The sequence below is a fragment of the Rhinopithecus roxellana genome, chromosome 14 (assembly GCF_007565055.1).
Source record: "Rhinopithecus roxellana isolate Shanxi Qingling chromosome 14, ASM756505v1, whole genome shotgun sequence".
In the NCBI taxonomy this organism is placed as follows: Eukaryota; Metazoa; Chordata; class Mammalia; order Primates; family Cercopithecidae; genus Rhinopithecus; species Rhinopithecus roxellana.
In genome coordinates, this window is record NC_044562.1 from 87917618 (window position 1) to 87935910 (window position 18293).

The 18293-nt window shown below is 40.8% G+C and overlaps 2 protein-coding genes across 4 annotated transcripts in view; one reads left to right on the forward strand and one right to left on the reverse strand.

Moving 5' to 3' along the window:
* NIF3L1 (NGG1 interacting factor 3 like 1) overlaps positions 1 to 18293 on the forward strand; it is a 47851-nt gene that overhangs the window by 17302 nt on the left and 12256 nt on the right. Inside the window, exons 7-8 of one of the 3 annotated variants that reach the window (XM_030916348.1) lie at positions 5556 to 5640; positions 7653 to 7790. The exons of 1 other annotated variant lie outside the window; for it this stretch is intronic. In XM_030916348.1, the coding sequence (XP_030772208.1) occupies positions 5556 to 5626 (71 nt within the window). In that variant the 3' untranslated portion in view covers positions 5627 to 5640; positions 7653 to 7790. Of the gene's footprint in view, positions 1 to 5555; positions 5641 to 7652; positions 7791 to 18293 lie in introns of those variants that run through there. One more of the 3 variants, XM_030916347.1, reaches the window with a different exon arrangement.
* The window catches only part of ORC2 (origin recognition complex subunit 2), a 62039-nt gene continuing 48090 nt past the window's right edge, over positions 4345 to 18293 (reverse strand). The window contains exons 14-18 of the mRNA XM_030916342.1: positions 16092 to 16238; positions 15327 to 15498; positions 9296 to 9357; positions 8662 to 8780; positions 4345 to 6751 (exon numbers count right to left, since the gene is read on the reverse strand). Coding sequence (XP_030772202.1) covers positions 6665 to 6751; positions 8662 to 8780; positions 9296 to 9357; positions 15327 to 15498; positions 16092 to 16238 — 587 coding nt within the window. The 3' untranslated portion in view covers positions 4345 to 6664. The remainder of the gene's footprint in view (positions 6752 to 8661; positions 8781 to 9295; positions 9358 to 15326; positions 15499 to 16091; positions 16239 to 18293) is intronic.

The following is an 18293-nucleotide window of genomic DNA, read 5'->3' on the forward strand; positions in this document are numbered from 1 at the left end:
TTTTACTTAATGCTTTTGTGTAAAGCAACTTTTTCTCTTTTTATTTTTTATTGTGGTAAAATTCACATAACATAAAATTCACCATTTTCCTGCCCCTCCCCCCAATTCACCATTTTAAAGTATGTAATTCCGTAGCTTTTAGTACATATACAGTGTTGTGGTACCGTTACCACTACAGTTCCAAAACATTTTTCATCACCACAAAGGGAAGCTCCATTAAGTAATAACTCCCTCCTCCCATCCCCTGAATCCTATTTCTATGGAGTTGTCTGTTCTGGATATTTTCTGTAAGTGGAATCATAAACGTGGTCCTTTGTGTCTGGCATCTTTCACTTATGTTTTCTCCATTACTGCCGCCTTTTGTGTTTTTTTCCTTGTATTTTGACTCCCTTATTTCCTTTTATATATATATTCTTACCTATCTTTAAAAGAAATTTTATGTCACATCCATTATAACTTAAATATTTACTTAATCTGTATTAAATACAGGATTATTAAAATACAAAGGAACACTGCTCAACATAAATGTCATTTTTTTTTTAAATACCATTTTTTTTTGGAGACATGGTCTCACTCTGTTGCCCAGGCTGGAGAGCAGTGGCATGATTACAGCTCCCTGCAACCTCTGCCTCCCGGGTTCAAGTGATTCTCCTGCCTCAACATTCCAAGTAGCTGGGATTACAGGCACACGTCACCATTCCCAGCTAATTTTTGTATTTTTAGTAGAGACAAGGTTTCATCGTGTTGGTCAGGCTGGTCTCCAACTGCTAGGCTCAAGTGATCCGCCCATCTCAGCCTCCCAAAGTGCTGGGATTACAGATGTGAGCCACTGTGCCTGGCCTGAAATGTCATTTTTAAGCTTAGTGTCTAATGATGTTTTGTGCTGTTTTGCTGATTTAATAAATAAGGCCACATACTGACATGAAATTGTGGTTTAGTAATCCCTTGTCTACTCCTGAAAGCTGAAGGCTGAGGAAGGACATGCACATTCTCTCACAGGCGTCACATGAAAAATCTTCCCCATCCTGTAGGACTTACAAGGTCGCCTTGGATGCCCAAATGGATGGTACATTCCAGGTGGAAGGTTGCAGATTGTAGGGAACAGCGTCACCACCTTTGTTGTGCATCTGCGACACCTTATATAATCTTTTGTGCACATATATTGGAGGGTGCTGCATACCAATCTAGATCAGGATCCAAATCAGACACTAGCGCAGGAAAGCAGCAGCTGGCCAGGAGGTGGCAGCAACAGTTCAGCTCAAGGCAACTGCTGCTGGGCAGGATGAAGGTCCAGCGTGGCCAAGTCTTCCTGATCTTTCAGGGGCACAGGAAATCTGGATTTTTAATGTGTGGTGTTAAAATATACATATATGATCATATATAAAACATACATTATAGGTGTTTCTGCACAGTTCCTGGCTTATAACTCCCCTAGCCCTTGTTACAGTCTTTTGGGTGTGTTAAGCCTCAGGGACAGGCCTCAAGAAAGAATCTCTCAGAGTTCTCCTGCCCTTCTTTCACCAGTGCCAAGGCAAAAATCCTAATCTTCTCCCTCCCTTTTCTTTTTTATTTAGAGACAGGGTCTTGCTCTGTCACCCAGGCTGGAATGCAGTGGTGTGATCATAGCTCACTGCAGCTTCGAACTCCTGGGCTCAAGTGACCCTCCCTCCTCAGTTTCCTGGGTAACTGGGACTACAGGCACCTGCCACCACCCACCCCCTACTAATTTTTTCGAATTAAAATGTTTACTTTTGTAAAGATGGGGTTTTGCTACACTGCATAGGCTGGTCTTGAGCTCCTGAGCTCAGGGAATCCTCCTGCCTTGGCCTCCCAAAGTGCTGGGATTACAGGCGTGAGCCACTGAGCCTGGCTTTTTTTTTTTTTTTTTCTTTTTTTTTTTTGAGACAAGAGTTTCACTTTTTTTTTTTTTTTTTTTTTTTTTTTTTTGAGAGGGAGTCTCGCTCTGTCGCCCGGGCTGGAGTGCAGTGGCCGGATCTCAGCTCACTGCAAGCTCCGCCTCCCAGGTTTACGCCATTCTCCTGCCTCAGCCTCCCGAGTAGCTGGGACTACAGACGCTCGCCACCTCGCCCGGCTAGTTTTTTTGTATTTTTTAGTAGAGACGGGGTTTCACCGTGTTAGCCAGGATGGTCTCGATCTCCTGACCTCGTGATCCGCCCATCTCGGCCTCCCAAAGTGCTGGGATTACAGGCTTGAGCCACCGCGCCCGGCCAAGAGTTTCACTCTTGTTGCCCAGGCTGGAGTGCAATGGCGTGATCTGGGCTCACCACAACCTCCGCCTCCCGGGTTCAAGCGATTTTCGTGCCTTAGCCTCCTGAGTAGCTGGGATAATAGGCATGTGCCACCAGGCCCAGCTAATTTTGCATTTTTAGTAGAGAGGGTTTCTCCATGGTCAGGCTGGTTTCAAACTCCTGACCTCAGGTGATCCGCCCACCTCGGCCTCCCTAAGTGCTGGGATTACAGGCGTGAGCCACCGCACCCGGCCTTATTTTTATTTTTTTGAGACAAGAGTCTCACTCTGTCACCCAGGCTGGAGTGCAGTGGCACGATCTCTGCTCACTACAACCTCTGCCTCCCAGGTTGAAGCACTTCTCCTGCCTCAGCCTCCCAAGTAGCTGGGATTACAGGCACTCGCCACAATGCCCAGCTAATTTTGTATTTTTAGTAGAGACAGGGTTTTACCATGTTGGCCAGGGTAGTTAAGAACTCCTGACCTCAAGTGATCCACCTGCCTCAGCCTCCAATGTGCTGGGATTACAGGCATGAGCCACCATGCCAGGCAAATGCTGCCATTTTAAGGCCTACACTTTGGGTAGCAAAGGTAAAGATGTTGACCCTAAATACTTGAGAAGCCTGGAGCCAGTGATAAATATAAAAATTGTTACAAAAATTTAGGAATGAGCTTTGTATTGTACTCATGTTTAAAGTTATATTTTCCATAGCATCAGTCTTTTCAAATTTGCTTTATTCAACACATTAAGGATGCTATAACTTATGCTATTAAAACCTCATAGGCTGGGTGAGGTGGCTCACACCTGTTAATCCCAGCACTTTGGGAGACCCAAGTGGGTGGGTCACTTGAGCCCAGAAGTTCAAGACCAGCCTAGGCAACATGGTGAAACCCCATCTCTACAGAAAAAGAAAAGAAAAAAAAGCCAGGTGTGGTGTGTGCCTCCTGTAGTACCAGCTACTCAGGAGGATAAGGTGGGTGGATCACTTGAGCCCAGGAAGTCAAGGCTGCAGTGAGCTGAGATGGCACCACTGCACTCTAGCCTGGATGACGAGACCCTGTCTCAAAAACAAACACTTAACAGACATTTCGTATTTCACCTTCATATTCTCACAACTACTGCCTTTTGTGTAGTAAGTGTTCAAATTTAGGCTATTCAGGATTATGCTGGAAGAGTAATTTCACCTCACAGAATGTAAAAAGTACATTCTGAACAATGCTACTGCCTCCACATTTGAATTAGCTGGAACAAAAAGAGTAAACTTCTAAAGTTAGTCATTTTGTTTAAAAGTTGGGCAAAATCTATTAATCAGCCCCCAAACCAACTGATCTTTTGAGACAGGGTCTCACTCTGTTACCCACCAGGCTAGAGTACAGTGGCATGATCACAGCTCACTGCAGCCTCAGCTTTCCTGGGCTCAGATGATCGATCCACCTAAGCCTTCTGAGTAGCTGGGACTACATGGTGGGTGCCACCACGCCCGGCTAATTTTTTGTATTTTTAGTAGAGACAGGGTTTTGCCATGTTAACCAGGCTGGTCTTGAACTCCTGGTCTCGAGATTGGCCTGCCTTGGCCTCCCAAAGTGCTGAGATTACAGATGTGAGCTACTGCACCTGTTTACACTGATGAGTGAAGTGATCAGTGTTATGTTCACTTCATATGAGTGAAGTGATCGTGTATTAAAATAACAAATGATGCTAAGAAAGTCCAGTTTCTGGACTACTGTGAGAACTAATTTAGCAGTCCTTTCACAATAAATACAGCACTGTGGCAAATTTATAAACAATAAATGTTTGACATCTCCTGTGCCTTTTTTTTTTTTGTAATTTTATTAAGAGTACCCAGAAAACCTTTCAAGGTTTCAGTAGGTCTGTTCAATCTTGCCAGAAGCAAGTTAACACAGTAGAAGAAATTAGAGCCTTAGCAGTCAAGACATAACTGCTAGAGCCTGAGGGACACCCATGCGGACACAAGTCAACAAACAGCATACAATAATATGCCAAGATCTTCACCAGATCTGTAAGATGCACTCATAAAACTTCTTTTGAAGAACTTAAAAATATTTTTAGTAAAAAAGCAGCACTACAAATTTACAAAGTGATTCTATCCAAATTGGCTTTTTATTTATTAATAATAAAGTCTACTGACAGATACTGCTTGCAAATAGTATAGACACAAAAATTATAAAAATAAACCAGTAGATATTTAGGGCAGATGCAAAAATTTGCACATTAGGTCATTAAAACTAGATATCTTAAGCAAAAAAAGCAAGGTGCAAACCAGCAAGTATGATATATTACCAATTGTGTTTTTAAAAGGAGAGAGACAGATACTTTTACATATGCATAGGCTATATCTGGAAGAATACTTAAGAAAATGCTATTAGTGGTTGCCTAAAGAACTGGGTGGATCAGGGAGTGGGCAGGAAACTCACTTTCACTGAATATCCTGTGGTACTATTAAAACAATTTTTAAAATCACATTCATGTACACATTTGTTTAAACATTTTGACTAGAGGTTATATTTAAGACTAAGCCCTTGGCCAAGCGCAGTGGCTCACCCCTGATCCCAGCACTTTGGGAGGCCGACGTGGGATCACTTGAGTTCAGGAATTCAAGACCAGCTTGGCCAATATGGTGAAACCCCATCTCTGCTAAAAATACAAAAATTAGCCAGGCATGGTGGCGTGTGCCTGTAGTCCTAGCACAGGAAGCTGAGGCACAAGAATCGCTTGAACCTGGGAGGCAGAGGCTGCAGTGAGCTTAGATGACACCACTGCGCTCTAGACTGGGCGACAGTGCAATTCCATCTAAAAAAAAAAAAAAAGACTAAGCCCATGGACTTAACATAAAATTAATTTTTTAAAAAATGCCTTTAAAAAAATAAAAAAAGACAAGGTCTTGCTCTGCACCCGTACTGGAGTGCAGTGACACAATCATAGCTCACTGTAATCTTGAACCCCTGGGTTCAAGTGATCCTCCTGCCTCAGCCTCCACAGCAGCTAGGATTATAGGCATGGGCCACCATGCCCGGATGATTTTTTAAATTTTTTGTAGAGACAAGGTCTCACTATGTTGCCCAGGCTGTTCTTAAACTCCTGGGCTCCAGAGATCCTCCTGCCTTGGCCTCCTAAAGTGTTGGGTTTACAGGCATGAGCCATTATGCCTAGCCAAAATTACTTAATTATATACCACAAGAAAAATTATTTAAAAATTCCAAGGATTTTTGGAAATATTTTCATGAAAGAGGTTTACAAGATAAGAAATGAGTGAGAAATGCTGATGTAGTACATATTTTATTGCAGTGATATTTTCAGGAAGAACTTCATTTCCAAGTGTCAGATATTTCAGGGAGTATGTGACGACTGTAAGCTGACAACAGTAGCCAAGGTGAGCCTTTTTTTCTTTCCTAAGAAAAAAATCTCGTGCAAATATTTAGGAGGCTTGAAATCATCATTTTAAGGAAAAAACTGAAATATCTTACAGTGAGTTTTAGGTCTACTTGACAGAAGAATCAAGATTAAATTTACAGCCAACCATTAATATGTTACTCACCTGCATGTTATTCAGGAAAAGAAAAATATGTCAATATACAAGAATAATGAAATGTTTTATTTTTTGTGTCTTGAAAACAATTACTAAAATGTAATTCAGGATTTTATTTCTCTAGCCTGGCTTCTCACTGGTATCATGAAGGTCATGGCACAGACATTAACTGTTCCAAATATATGACGTATTGTTCTGTGCTTTCTAGGCTGGGTAGATACCCTATATACTCTTTGTTTTTCCCACTATCCCAACTGAATAGTAGTATAATATATTCCCTCCCCTGCCCCCACCAAGTACATAGCCTCAATCCAAAAGGAGAAAGCTGGATCACCCACCTCTTCCCAATCTATACCTTTTAAGTTGTTTTAGAAACAGTAAGAGATGACCTGCCTTCTCCATTACACTCGTTGGTTCTGACACACAGAATAGCAAACAAAGCCAATTTATGTGATGCCCATGTCTTTATACTTCCACACTCTGGAACAAACACACTTGCAAACAATCAGCTCGGGGAGTGTTAAAAGGCCCTCAAAAAATTCAGAATATCTTTAAGTATAAAATATTTCAAAAACATCCAGTTCCAAATAGTCCCTGAGCACACTGTTCATTCCAGCAAGAAGTCTCCAGAGAGGTAATGAATGAAAGGCACATTTTCTCCAACTTGAGGACCGCTGCATAGTACTAGACGGTACCAGCCAGGCTGATCAAAAGTTCTAATTGAGGACATCCCCCACCCCTTCCCAAATTTAAATCTTGTACGCTGGAAAAATAATTTAATGTCAGATGTAAACACAACACTTTCAACTAGAGGAGTGGCAGCTGGGGTACAACCCTTCCATGGGAGGTTCAAGAATAAAGGAAAGCTTCAAGCCTCCTCTTCTTCCTTTTCCAAGAAATCAGTCAATGTTCCATTATCAACAGGAATTAATAAATACTCTACTCCATCAGTTCCCTGAAAGATTTAAGAATACCTGTACGTTAGTCATTCATAAGAGGTATATAAACTCTTCTATTGTAGAGGCTAAAGAAAAAATGAATTTATTTCTTTGATGTAATATTTTTAATATATAAGTATAAAAATTAAGGCAAAAGGGCACATAGTCATATATACTTAAATATATGGAGTTACAGTTAAACAGCCTTATAGTGGAAAAGACAACTAATTAGAGGGTGGGTAGGTGGGTATTTATTTTTTTCATTGTGCTTTAGATCATTTTTCACTTTCCTGCCCTGTCCAGAATCTAACACTATTGATGTCTCTATCCTTTCTTCCTCCTTTCAACAAGATCCTTCCCTTTGGGTTTTCAATATTTAATACATTTAAGTATGTCCAATTTTTCAGTAACCCTCACTAGACATCTTCATTCCTCTCCATCTATCACATTATCTCTGCACTTCTCCAGGCAAGTTGGCTATGATGGCAGTCTCCATTTCCACACCTCATTCAACACAGTTCAACTGAGCTACTGCTCCCATTATCACATCGTTTGCTTAGACCATCAGGAATTTTATATTCCTAAATCTCACAGACATTCTCAGTCTTCATCTTTTTGGCCTCTCAGCAGCATCTGACACTGCTGACTATTTTCTCTGCATTAAAACATGCTTCTCTTGGCTTCTGTGACATCACATCCTGGTTTTCTTCCTAGTTCTCTGGCTGTTTCTCTCACCTTATCCTTTACTTGGCTTGTTAAATGTCAGACTTCTGGCCTTATCTCCTAGCTCTCTATTCTCACTAAATGTCCTCCCTTTAGGTAGTACCCCCAATGCCTGCTTTCAGTTATAACCTAAATATATAAGAATCATAATCTTCTCTCTCCAACCCAGATCTTTCTTCTGGTTTCTTGTCCTAGGTATCCAACTGCATAGTTGACATTTCCATCTGGAAATCTCAAAGGAACCTCAAACAGAGTTGTCTAAACTGATTAAGATCATGAACTCATCATCTGTCTCCCTAAAATGCTGCTCCTTTCTGTGTGTGTGTGTTTTGTTCTTTTTGAAATAGGGTTTCACTCTTGCCCAAGCTGGAGTGCAGTGGTGTGATCATGGCTTACTGCAGCCTTCACCTCCCAGGCTCAAGTGATCCTCCCACCTCAGCCTCCTGGGCAGCTGGGACTACAGGTGTGTGCCACCACAACCAGCTCTTTTTTTTTTTTTCCCCCATAGACAGGGTCTCGCTGTGTTGCCAGGCTGGTCTCAAACTCCTGGGCTCAAATGATCCACCCACCTTGGCCTCCCAAAGTGCTGGGATCACAGGCGTGAGCCACCACGTCTGGCCTCCTAGTCTTCCTTTAGATCTCAGCTCAGTGGTCACTTCTGATATCTATCCATAAATAGGTCAAATCCACCTATTTAAATAAATTCTTTCAGAACTATGTACTTTTTAATCATAGGACTTCCTTACAGTTAAATTTTTATGTATGTGATTACTTGACTAATGTCCATCTCCCCCATTAGACTTTAAGCTCTATAAGAAAAGCAATCAAGTTTTTGCTTACTACTGTATCCTAATACTTAGTGCAATATCTATGCAGTTAGTACTCAATAAATATAGACCAAATTAATGAATGAGCAATAGGGAAAAAAACCAAAGAACAGAATTATTTGACTCACACCATGTTTCTAATTGCCTATTACTCTGGACTAGAACATATGAGGAGTTTTCTGCTCTGCTCTGCTCTGAAGCAGGGTACTTCTACCATGGCTCTTTCTACAAACTCAAATGGCATATCCCCTAAATGAATCTGCGACCCAACGCAGGACGTCAGTTTCAAAATCAGATCTGAGTCAAAGGTATACTTGTCCTTAAGTAAATGATATAGACTATTCCTGGCATACAATGCTACAACAGTGGAGTCTTACCTTCTTTGTTCTTATAAGCTTGTGGTCCCTAAATTCAGTTAACTGGGCCCGGAGTGTCAGCTCACTATTGACAAGGAATGCCTCCCGACACTGCTGGTAAAAATCTTGAAAAGAAAGGCCTGGCAAGTTCAAAAGGATATGAACATAAGTCAGCACTTAAGACATGACCCAATATACAAACACCCATACAAAAGAACACAGAATAAAAGTGCTATTTGCATGTTATCCCAGAGCAGTGAACAAGTATTGATAGGACTTTTAAAGAACAAGTAAGTCATGAGAGCAGAACAATTATTAAAATGTTTGTTGAAATCATTTCTGCCAAAGGGGAAGACAATCTCCTAAGATGCCTAGAATATGAAAAATATGTAATTGGCAGATACACATCCATAGTTAGCACAGAACATTTTTAAAGTAAGCTGGGTTTATCTTTCAATTTGTGTTGGCAAACACCTTGCTCGGCAGTGGATCTGTAGAGCTGCTTGAAAATTTGCTATGTGGCAGACATACCCATCATGAGTGACCACTTACTCACTGCTGTGAAAAACTACACTGCTGTCATTAAATTCCAGAGAAAGGAAATGTATGGGGTAAAACAAAAATTACACAATTGAATGTCATAAATATTGGATACCAGTGTAAGAAGGGTTATCCTGGTTGTCCAGCTGGTACTTTATTAGTAGCCTGAAAATTCCCCTAAAAACAAAAAACAAGAATTTAAATCCAAAATGTTAACATCAAAAGGTAACAACTAATAGTAATACACAAAGAAAATGTCAAATACTTGGCCTATCTGCATTATCTTCTGTGCCTCCAAGGAATATCATATCCTTGCCTACTTAAACAGAAAGCTTTTTTATTTCGTCTAAAGAAAAATATAGGCTGAGTGTGGTGCCTCACACCTGTAATCTCAGCACTTTGGGAGACTGAGGTGGGAGAACTGCTTGAGCCCAGGAGTTTGAGACCACCCTGGGCAACACAGTGAGACTCTGTCTCTATAAAAAATTAAAAAATCAGCCAGGCATAGTGGAATGCGCCCATGGTCTCAGCGACTCGGAAGGCTGAGGTGCAAAGATCACTTGAGCCTGGGAGCTTGAGGCTGTACTTGAGCAACAGACACCCTGTCTCAAAACAAATATGAAAATTTTTTTTCTTACTTTTTAGGTTAGCCTTGGTAGAAAAGTTGGAATACAGAATAACATCTAAAGAGAAAAATATCAATCCAATATCCATTAACACTTGGTATTGAGATCATACGGGGTATGCTGTTGTCTCAAATCTTTGTGGAATGAAGTGGGTGGAAATACCACAAATTCATACATTTATATACTGCATATACCACTTTATACCTTGCTTCTTCACTTTTTGATTTTTCCCATGTCTTTAAAACTTCTCCTAAACAAGTTTTTCTTTTTTTCTTTTTTTCCATCTGTAAGAAGAACTTAAGGAAGTTTTAACAGCTGCTTATCTACCATGTACCATAAACTTACCATTTCCCTATTGGTTTGGATGTTTACATTATTTCTTTCTTTTTTTTTTTTTTTTTTTTTTTGTTGAGACGGAGTCTCGCTCTGTCGCCCAGGCTGGAGTGCAGTGGCCGGATCTCAGCTCACTGCAAGCTCCGCCTCCCAGGTTCACGCCATTCTCCTGCCTCAGCCTCCGAAGTAGCTGGGACTACAGGTGCCCGCCACCTTGCCCGGCTAGTTTTTTGCATTTTTTTTTTTTTCAGTAGAGACGGGGTTTCACTGTGTTAGCCAGGATGGTCTCGATCTCCTGACCTCGTGATCTGCCCGTCTCGGCCTCCCAAAGTGCTGGGATTATAGGCTTGAGCCACCGCGCCTGGCCGTTTACATTATTTCTAATTTTAGATTAAAAATAACTCTTAATGGGTGATTGGATACAGAAAAAATAATTCTGCACTAAATAAAACTGTACCTATTTCTTCATATTCTGAATTATTTCCATAGGAGAGTGAACCAGGTAGAATTATGGGGTTGGAAGCAGTGTTACAAAAACTAAGACTCCCATTAGTCCTTGGGTATGCCAAAAATTCAAAACTTATATGCATTTTCATTTTTATGCAGGTCCAGAAAACAATGACTATAATCATATTTTGGATCATCTCAATGAACACTTTTTTTTTTGAGACAGGATCTCGCTCTGTTGCCCAGGTTGGAGTGCAGTGGTGCAATCTTGGCTCACTGCCATCTTGGTCTCCCAGGTTCAAGCGACTTTCATGCCTCAGACTCCTGAGTAGTTGGGATTACAGGTGGACACTACCACACCCAGGTAAATTTTTATATTTTTAGTAGAGATGAGGTTTTACCATGTTGGCCAGGCTGGTCTTGAACTCCTGGCCTCCAGTGATCCGCCTACTTCAGCCTCCCAAAGTGCTAGGATTATAGGAGTGAGCCACTGCATCCCGCCCTCAATGACTACTTTTTAACTAGGTACTACTACTAACTCCAGAGCTGAATTTTGGTTAAAATTTTTATTCAATCACCAAGTAAAGTCTAAATGATACTGGAGTTTGCAGAATCAAGCAGAATTTCAAAATAGTTCAAATAAGAAAATGTTGAGGTCAGCACACAGACACTGAGGCATGCCAAAATAAAAAATACTTGCATTAGACTGGGCATGGTGGCTCATGCCTGTAATCCCAGCACTTTGGGGGTCAAGGTGGGTGGATCACTTGAGGTCAAGAGTTCAAGACCAGCCTGCCCAACATGGTGAAACTCCATCTCTACTAAAAATACAAAAACTAGCCAGGTGTGGTGGTGCATACCTCTAGTCCCAGCTACTTGTAGGACGCTGAGGCATGAAAATTCCTTAAAACCCAGAGAGGGAGGTTGCAATGAGCCGAGATCTCGCCATTGCACTCCAGCTTTGGCGACACCATGAGACTCCATCTCAAAAAAAAGCTTGCATTAGAGTAGCCATTGCCATATTTAATGTTGTGAGTTCTCACAATGCGTGGACCCTCAACTTTACACACAATAACTTCCAACAGTCCTTCAGCAGTTAAGGACTTTTATTATTAGTAATAACAAAACTGAATGAAGACTTTGTCCCCAATTCCATCAAAAAATTTCATTAGATAACCATTTAATGCCTATTTCAATTTTTATTTTATTTTTTTGAGACGGAGTCTCGCTCTGTCACCCAGGCTGGAGTGCAGTGGTGCGATTTCGGCTCACTGCAACCTCCGCCTCCCAGGTTCACACCATTCTCCTGCCTCAGCCTCCCAAGTAGCTGAGACAACAGGTGCCCACCACCACGCCCAGCTTATTTTTTTGTAGAGACGGGGTTTCACCGTGTTAGCCAAGATGGTCTTGATCTTCTGACCTCGTGATCCACCCGTGTTGGCCTCCCAAAGTGCTGGGATTACAGACGTGAGCCACCGTGCCCGGCCTTTTTTTTTTTTTTTTTTTTTTTTAAGACAGAGTCCCACTCTGTTGCACAGGCTGGAGTGCAGTGGTGTGATCTTAGCTCAGTGCAACCTTTACCTCCTGGATTCAAGCGATTCTCCCTCCTCAGCCTCCCAAGTAGTTGGGATTACAGGCATGCACCACCATGCCGGGCTAATTTTTGTATTTTTAGTAGAGATGGGGTTTCACCATGTTGGCCAGGCTGGTCTCAAACTCCTGACCTCAAATGATCTGCCTGCTTTGGCCTCTCAAAGTGCTGAGATTACAAGCATGAGCCACCGCACCCAGCCTGCATATTTCAATATTAATGCAAGGCTTTATTTTTATTTGTTGTAGAGATGGGGTCTCACTATGTTGCCTAGGTTCGTCTCAAACTCCTGGCCTCATGCAATCTTCCCTCCTCTGGCTCCCAAAGTAGTAAAATTATGGGGTGAGCCACTATGCCCGGCCGAGTTCAATGCTAATCTTATCTTCAGTGTTCAAATCAGCTTCATAGAGTAACAACATTCATTAAAATTAGCATTTGAGGGTCAACATTTGAGTCTTGTGGTGATGGTACAGCTGACTATATACATGGAGGTAGTTATACAAGGCTACAGGTAACAAAACTGCACAGAAATTTACACACACACACACACACACACACAAGTGCAGCATGTATAATAGTGAAATCCAAATAAGCTTGATGGATGGGATTATAACAATGTCAATTTCTTGGTTCCGATACTGTACTGTGGTTATATGAGATGGTGGTGGTTGGTGGAAGTTGGTGCTTTGGGAGGAGGGTACATGAGACTTCCTGGCATGTATTTTTGTAGCTTATTCTGAATTTATAATCATCTCACAACAAAAAGTTAATCCCCCACCACAAACACACAGGTAAAGAAAAACAAATTGCTGGGGAGGGGTTAAAAAAAAAGATATCCCCAGAGTCCCTGTGTACACCATCCTCTATCTATTCCTCTTTATTCTTCTCCAGGGTTAGTACCTAATTTTTTTTTTATTATTTTTAGTACCTAAAAATACCTAATTATTCTGAATTAGGTATTTTTCATTTCCATGCACATTTAAAACTTTTATTCATATTGATATATACATTTGAATACTATATGTTTTATATGGTTTTATTTCTATACCAAACATCTGTTCAGTTCAGCATTTGTCCTAAATGAAAATATCTGGTTTGGGCAATATATATCATCACACTACTATCATCCCATATAAGTCAAAATCCTGGCTGCCAATGCCACTTCTAAACCTAGAATGCAGCTGTGCTGTGGCTTCAACTCTGCTCACTGATTTATCATTCTGTTGCATTGAGATGTTTCTATTTTGAGCCAGGGTATTTATTTTTAAATTTTGTCTATTATGCTGTGTCTTTGGAAAAAGAGGGGATGAAAGAGTGAAAAGTATTATGCCATCTTGACCACAAGTGTCCCTTTGTTGCTCTTTAAAAACAAAAAAAGAAATTGTCTCTGCTAGACTTGCTTGTTTCTTCTTCTTTTTTTTTTCTTTCTTTTTTTTTTTTCGAGACAGAGGCTCACTCTGTCACCCAGGCTGGAGTGCAGTGGTGCCATCTTAGCTCACCGCAACCTCTGCCTCCTGGGTTTAAGCGATTCTCCTGCTTCAGTCTCCCAAGTAGCTGGGATAACAGGTGTGCGCCACTAAGTCTGGCTAATTTTTGTGTTTTTAGTAGAGGCAGGGTTTCACCATGTTGACAAGGCTGGTCTCGAGTTCTTGACTTCAAGTGATCCACCCGCTTCGGCCTCCCAAAGTGCTGGGATTACAGGTGTGAGCTACCACACCCAGCCGACTGTTTATTCTTTAGGAAACTAAATTTTCTTTCAAATTTAAAATAAAAAAATTCATTTACATTTTGATTAATTTATAGATCAAATACCTATTTTTTGGAGACAAGGTCTTGCTCTGTCACCCAGGCTAGAGTGCAAAGGAGTGATCTTGGCTCCCTTCAGCCTCCCCAGCTGAGACTATGGGGGTACACCACCACACTCAATTAATTTTTAAAACTTTTTGTGGAGATGGAGTGTCCCTGTGTTGCCCAGGCTGGTCTCAGGCTCCCAGCTGGAGCAATCCTCCTGCCTTAGCCTCCCATAGTGTTGGGATTACAGGCTTGAGCCACTGTGCCTGGTAAGTCTAACACATTTCTAATATGGAAAGAATTGCTACTCTTATAATATTTAATCTACCCACCCAAGAACACAATATTTTTCGTCTATCCAGCTCTTAATTATCTATTCTCAGCAAGGTTTGTTATTTTTCAACACTTCATCTTGTTAAATATAATTCTATAATTTTATGCTTTTGTCAGTGGGTAAAGTTTGTTACTAAAAGCTTCTTTCAACAGGCTAATTATGCAATTTCTTTCTTTATTATTTTTTTGAGACAGAGTCTCACTCTGTCGCCCAGACTGGAGTGCAGTGGTGCAATCTCAGCTCACTGCCACCTCTGTCTCCTGGGTTCAAGCAATTCTCCGGCCTCAGTCTCTTGCGTAGCTGGGACTACAGGTGTGTCCACCACACCTAGCTAATTTATATATTTTTGGTAGAGATGGGGTTTCACCATGTCAGCCAGGCTGGTCTCGAACTCCCGACTTCAAGTGACTTGCCTGCCTTGGCCTCCCAAAGTGCTGGTATTACAGGCATGGGCCACTAAGTCTGGGTAATTATGCAATTTATTTTTTGCTGGCTTATGCTATAATCAGCTTGCATTTATTTATTCAGATATGCCTCTTGGTTAGGCTGCTGTAAGGGCTTGACTGGAGACATCATACAGTGATGTTTTGGAGCTGACATATCTGGATCAAAGTCTTTGTGCTACTGACTATCCACCTTAGGATCAAATGAGGTATTGCATATAAAGTACTCAGTGTCTGGATCAGAATTTTCAATATGTAATGAAAAATAACCATAAAATTTAAGTAAAAGTCATGAAAAGTCTGCTTTTTCTCCATTATGACCACTCAGGTGCTCATATTCAGAAATATCAAAATATATTAAGAAATAAAAAGTTGGTACTCTCGCTTTATTACTGAGCAATTTGATAAGACTGCTGTTGACTTATCTGCCTACCCTATAATCCAGTACTGGTAACTATTATTACTATAATTTCTCTTAATCCTTCAAACTAACTAGGGACTTCAGTATCACCATTAAAACCTAGTAGTACATATCTTAAAATGTATAGTTTTTAAAAAAGAAATATGGTTTTCATCCTTACCTTGCATTAGGGGTAAGGCTTCGTAAGACATGAGTAAGGGAGTTAAGTGGCAGGGATCCAGACTGCTTCACCAGAAGAGAGTTCTCATAGGAAGTTTCTTCAGTATAAGGACTATATGTAGTAGTTTCATACCAGAGCCAGTTAAAAAGACTCTGCTTTGCATGATCCCACACTAGCACATGATCAAAGAAAACAAGAATTACAAATTATTTTCATATTGTCATGTTACTAGATTCCACTTTACAAAAGAATGAGAAAGGATTAAATAAAAATGAATCCCAAAGTTTTTCATTTTTGCCACTTCCATATCTAAATCAGTAACTCACAATCTAATTTCATTTTCAACCAACATCTGAACCTTTATTTTTATATTAAGCGTAAATTAAAATCATTACCAATGCATTCTTTTTAAAAAATTAGTAATGTTTTAACATTTTCTTCTACAGGATTATCAGAAAGTCTATACATTAAGTTCATAAAATAAATGCTGCAATATTACAAGAAGAGAAGGAGACCAAAATAATAGTTGTGTCTTTTCTCCCCATTTAACTTTAGACTAAAACATCCTTATTTAGTATCTGAATTTTTATTTCCAAAAAGTATGTTCTAAATTAGATTGAGAACACGTTTTTGGCAACCTGTGTTTTTAAACATGTAAAAGGGGGAAAAGCATTCTAAAAACAGTAAAAATTTTCTGATTTACATTAATACTATGTTTTGTAAGACTGATATCTCTAGAAGGAAAAATAGTAACACTTAACTTACTGAGAGGAGCGTTGAGGTGGTCAATGGATGCTATAAGGTAAATGTTATGCAAAGATGACAACTGACCAATGACTTGCTGGCTCTTCTCTCCTCTCAACATCTGGCTATCCAAATTGTGGATGAGAAGGAAGAGTTCTAAAGAAGAATCTAAAAAGAAAAGAAATCCAATTATTATTATTATTTTTAGAGGGTCTCACTCTGTTGCCTAGGCTAGAGTGCAGTGGTACAATCATAACTCACTGCAGCCTCCAACTCCTGGGCTCAAGCAATCCTCCCACCTTAGCCTCCCGAGTACCTGGAACTACAGGCGCACACCACCACGCCTGGCTAATTGTTTTTTTGGTAGACGGGGGTCTCACTAAGTTGCCCAGGTTGGTCTTGAACTCCTGGACTCAACTTGGCTTCCCAAAGTGCTAGGATCACAGACGTGAGCCACCATGTCCAGCCGCAATTGTTATTTTTAGTGATATTTCAGTGATTATTTCCTCTACCACACACAACGCCTAGGTATTAAAAAATATATTAAAGTAGTATAGGATAAAATAATGATTGCTTAGGGGTATGTAATTTATTTGAGAAGATATGTCATTTACTCATAAAATAGACAAGACATGATTAGCACTGAAGTCAGGCCCTACAGAAAGCAGCTTTTTTGTGTGTGTGTTTTTTGAGACAAGTTCTGGCTCTGCTGTCCAGGCTAGAGTGCAGTGGCGTGATCTCAACTCACTGCAACCTTGACATTCCAGGGCTCAAGCTATCCTCCACCTCAGCCTCCCGAGTAGCTGGGACTATAGGTGTGTACCACCACACCTAGCTGATTTTTATAATTTTTGTTGAGATGAGGTTTCACCATGTTGCCCAGGCTGGTTTGAAACTCGTGAGCTCAAGTGATCTGCCTGCTTTGGCCTCCCAAAGTGCTGGGATTACATGTTTAAAGGCAATTTTATTTTTATTTATTTATTTTTTTTGGAGACAGAGGCTCGCTCTCTTGCCCAGGCTGGAGTGTAGTGGTGTGATCTTGGCTCACTGCAGCCTCCAACTCAACTTCCAGGTTCAAGCGATTCTCCTACCTCAGCCTCCTGACTAGCCGGGATTACAGATGCGCACCACCAGGACCGACTAATTTTTTGTATTTTTTGTTGAGACAGGGTTTCGCCATGTTGCCCAGGCTGGTCTCAAACTCCTAACCTTAAGTGATCCACCTGCCTCGGCCTCCCAAAGTGCTGGGATTACAGGTGTGAGCCACCGCGCCTGGCTTTTAAGGGCAACTTTATTTTTAATGTACACTGTTGACATGGAACCCACAGTCAAGAACACTATAACTCATAACTGAAGGAAGTTTATATACACAGGCATTTTTTCCCCAAGGCACATCACAGCCTTCTTGTGCTTGGGAACACTAGATAGCATTCTAACACTATGCTTGGGGGCCATTTTAAACAGCCAAATCACTGACACAAAAGCAGAAAAATGTGAAAAATGTAGCACTGAATGGACTGCGAAAAGGACGCTTGCTTATAGTATGAGAGCTGAAACAAGAAGGCAAAGCATTGCCTTGTTTGACCTCTGCTTAGAATGTGTACATTGGGCAATGCAAACTTTTTGCCACTCTGTGTATGTTTCACTTTGCAAAAGTGCCAAGAGTATTGATTTTGGGATTATAAATAAATGTTAGCAAGCAGGTAAATTTGTTATTATAGAATTTGTGAATAATGAGAATCAACTCTACCTGTTTTCAAATGTGTACAGTTGGTATACACGTGTATATTGTCTGGCTGGGCTCATGTCTGTTAATCCCAGCACTTTGGAAGGCCCAGACAGGCGGATCCCTTGAGGCCTAGGAGTTTGAGACCAGCCTGGGCAACACAGTGAGACTCCATCTCTACAAAAAATTTTAACAATAGCCAGGCAGATGGTGTGTGCCTGTAGTCCCAGCTAATGGGGAGGCTGAGTTGGGAGGATCACTTGGGCCCAGGAGGTTTAGGATGTAGTGAAATGTGTTTGTGCCACTGGATCCCAGCCTGGGTGAGAGAGCAAGACTGTGTTAAAAAAAAAACCAAAAACAAAAAAGTATACTGTCCATTTCTATCAAGAACTGTGGATAAAATGGGTGTGGAAGTGTGAAAGGAAATTTGGGACAGAAAGCTTTTCAGGTTGGAAACAAAATGAAGATAAAACTAAAGAACATGCTAGAATATTGAC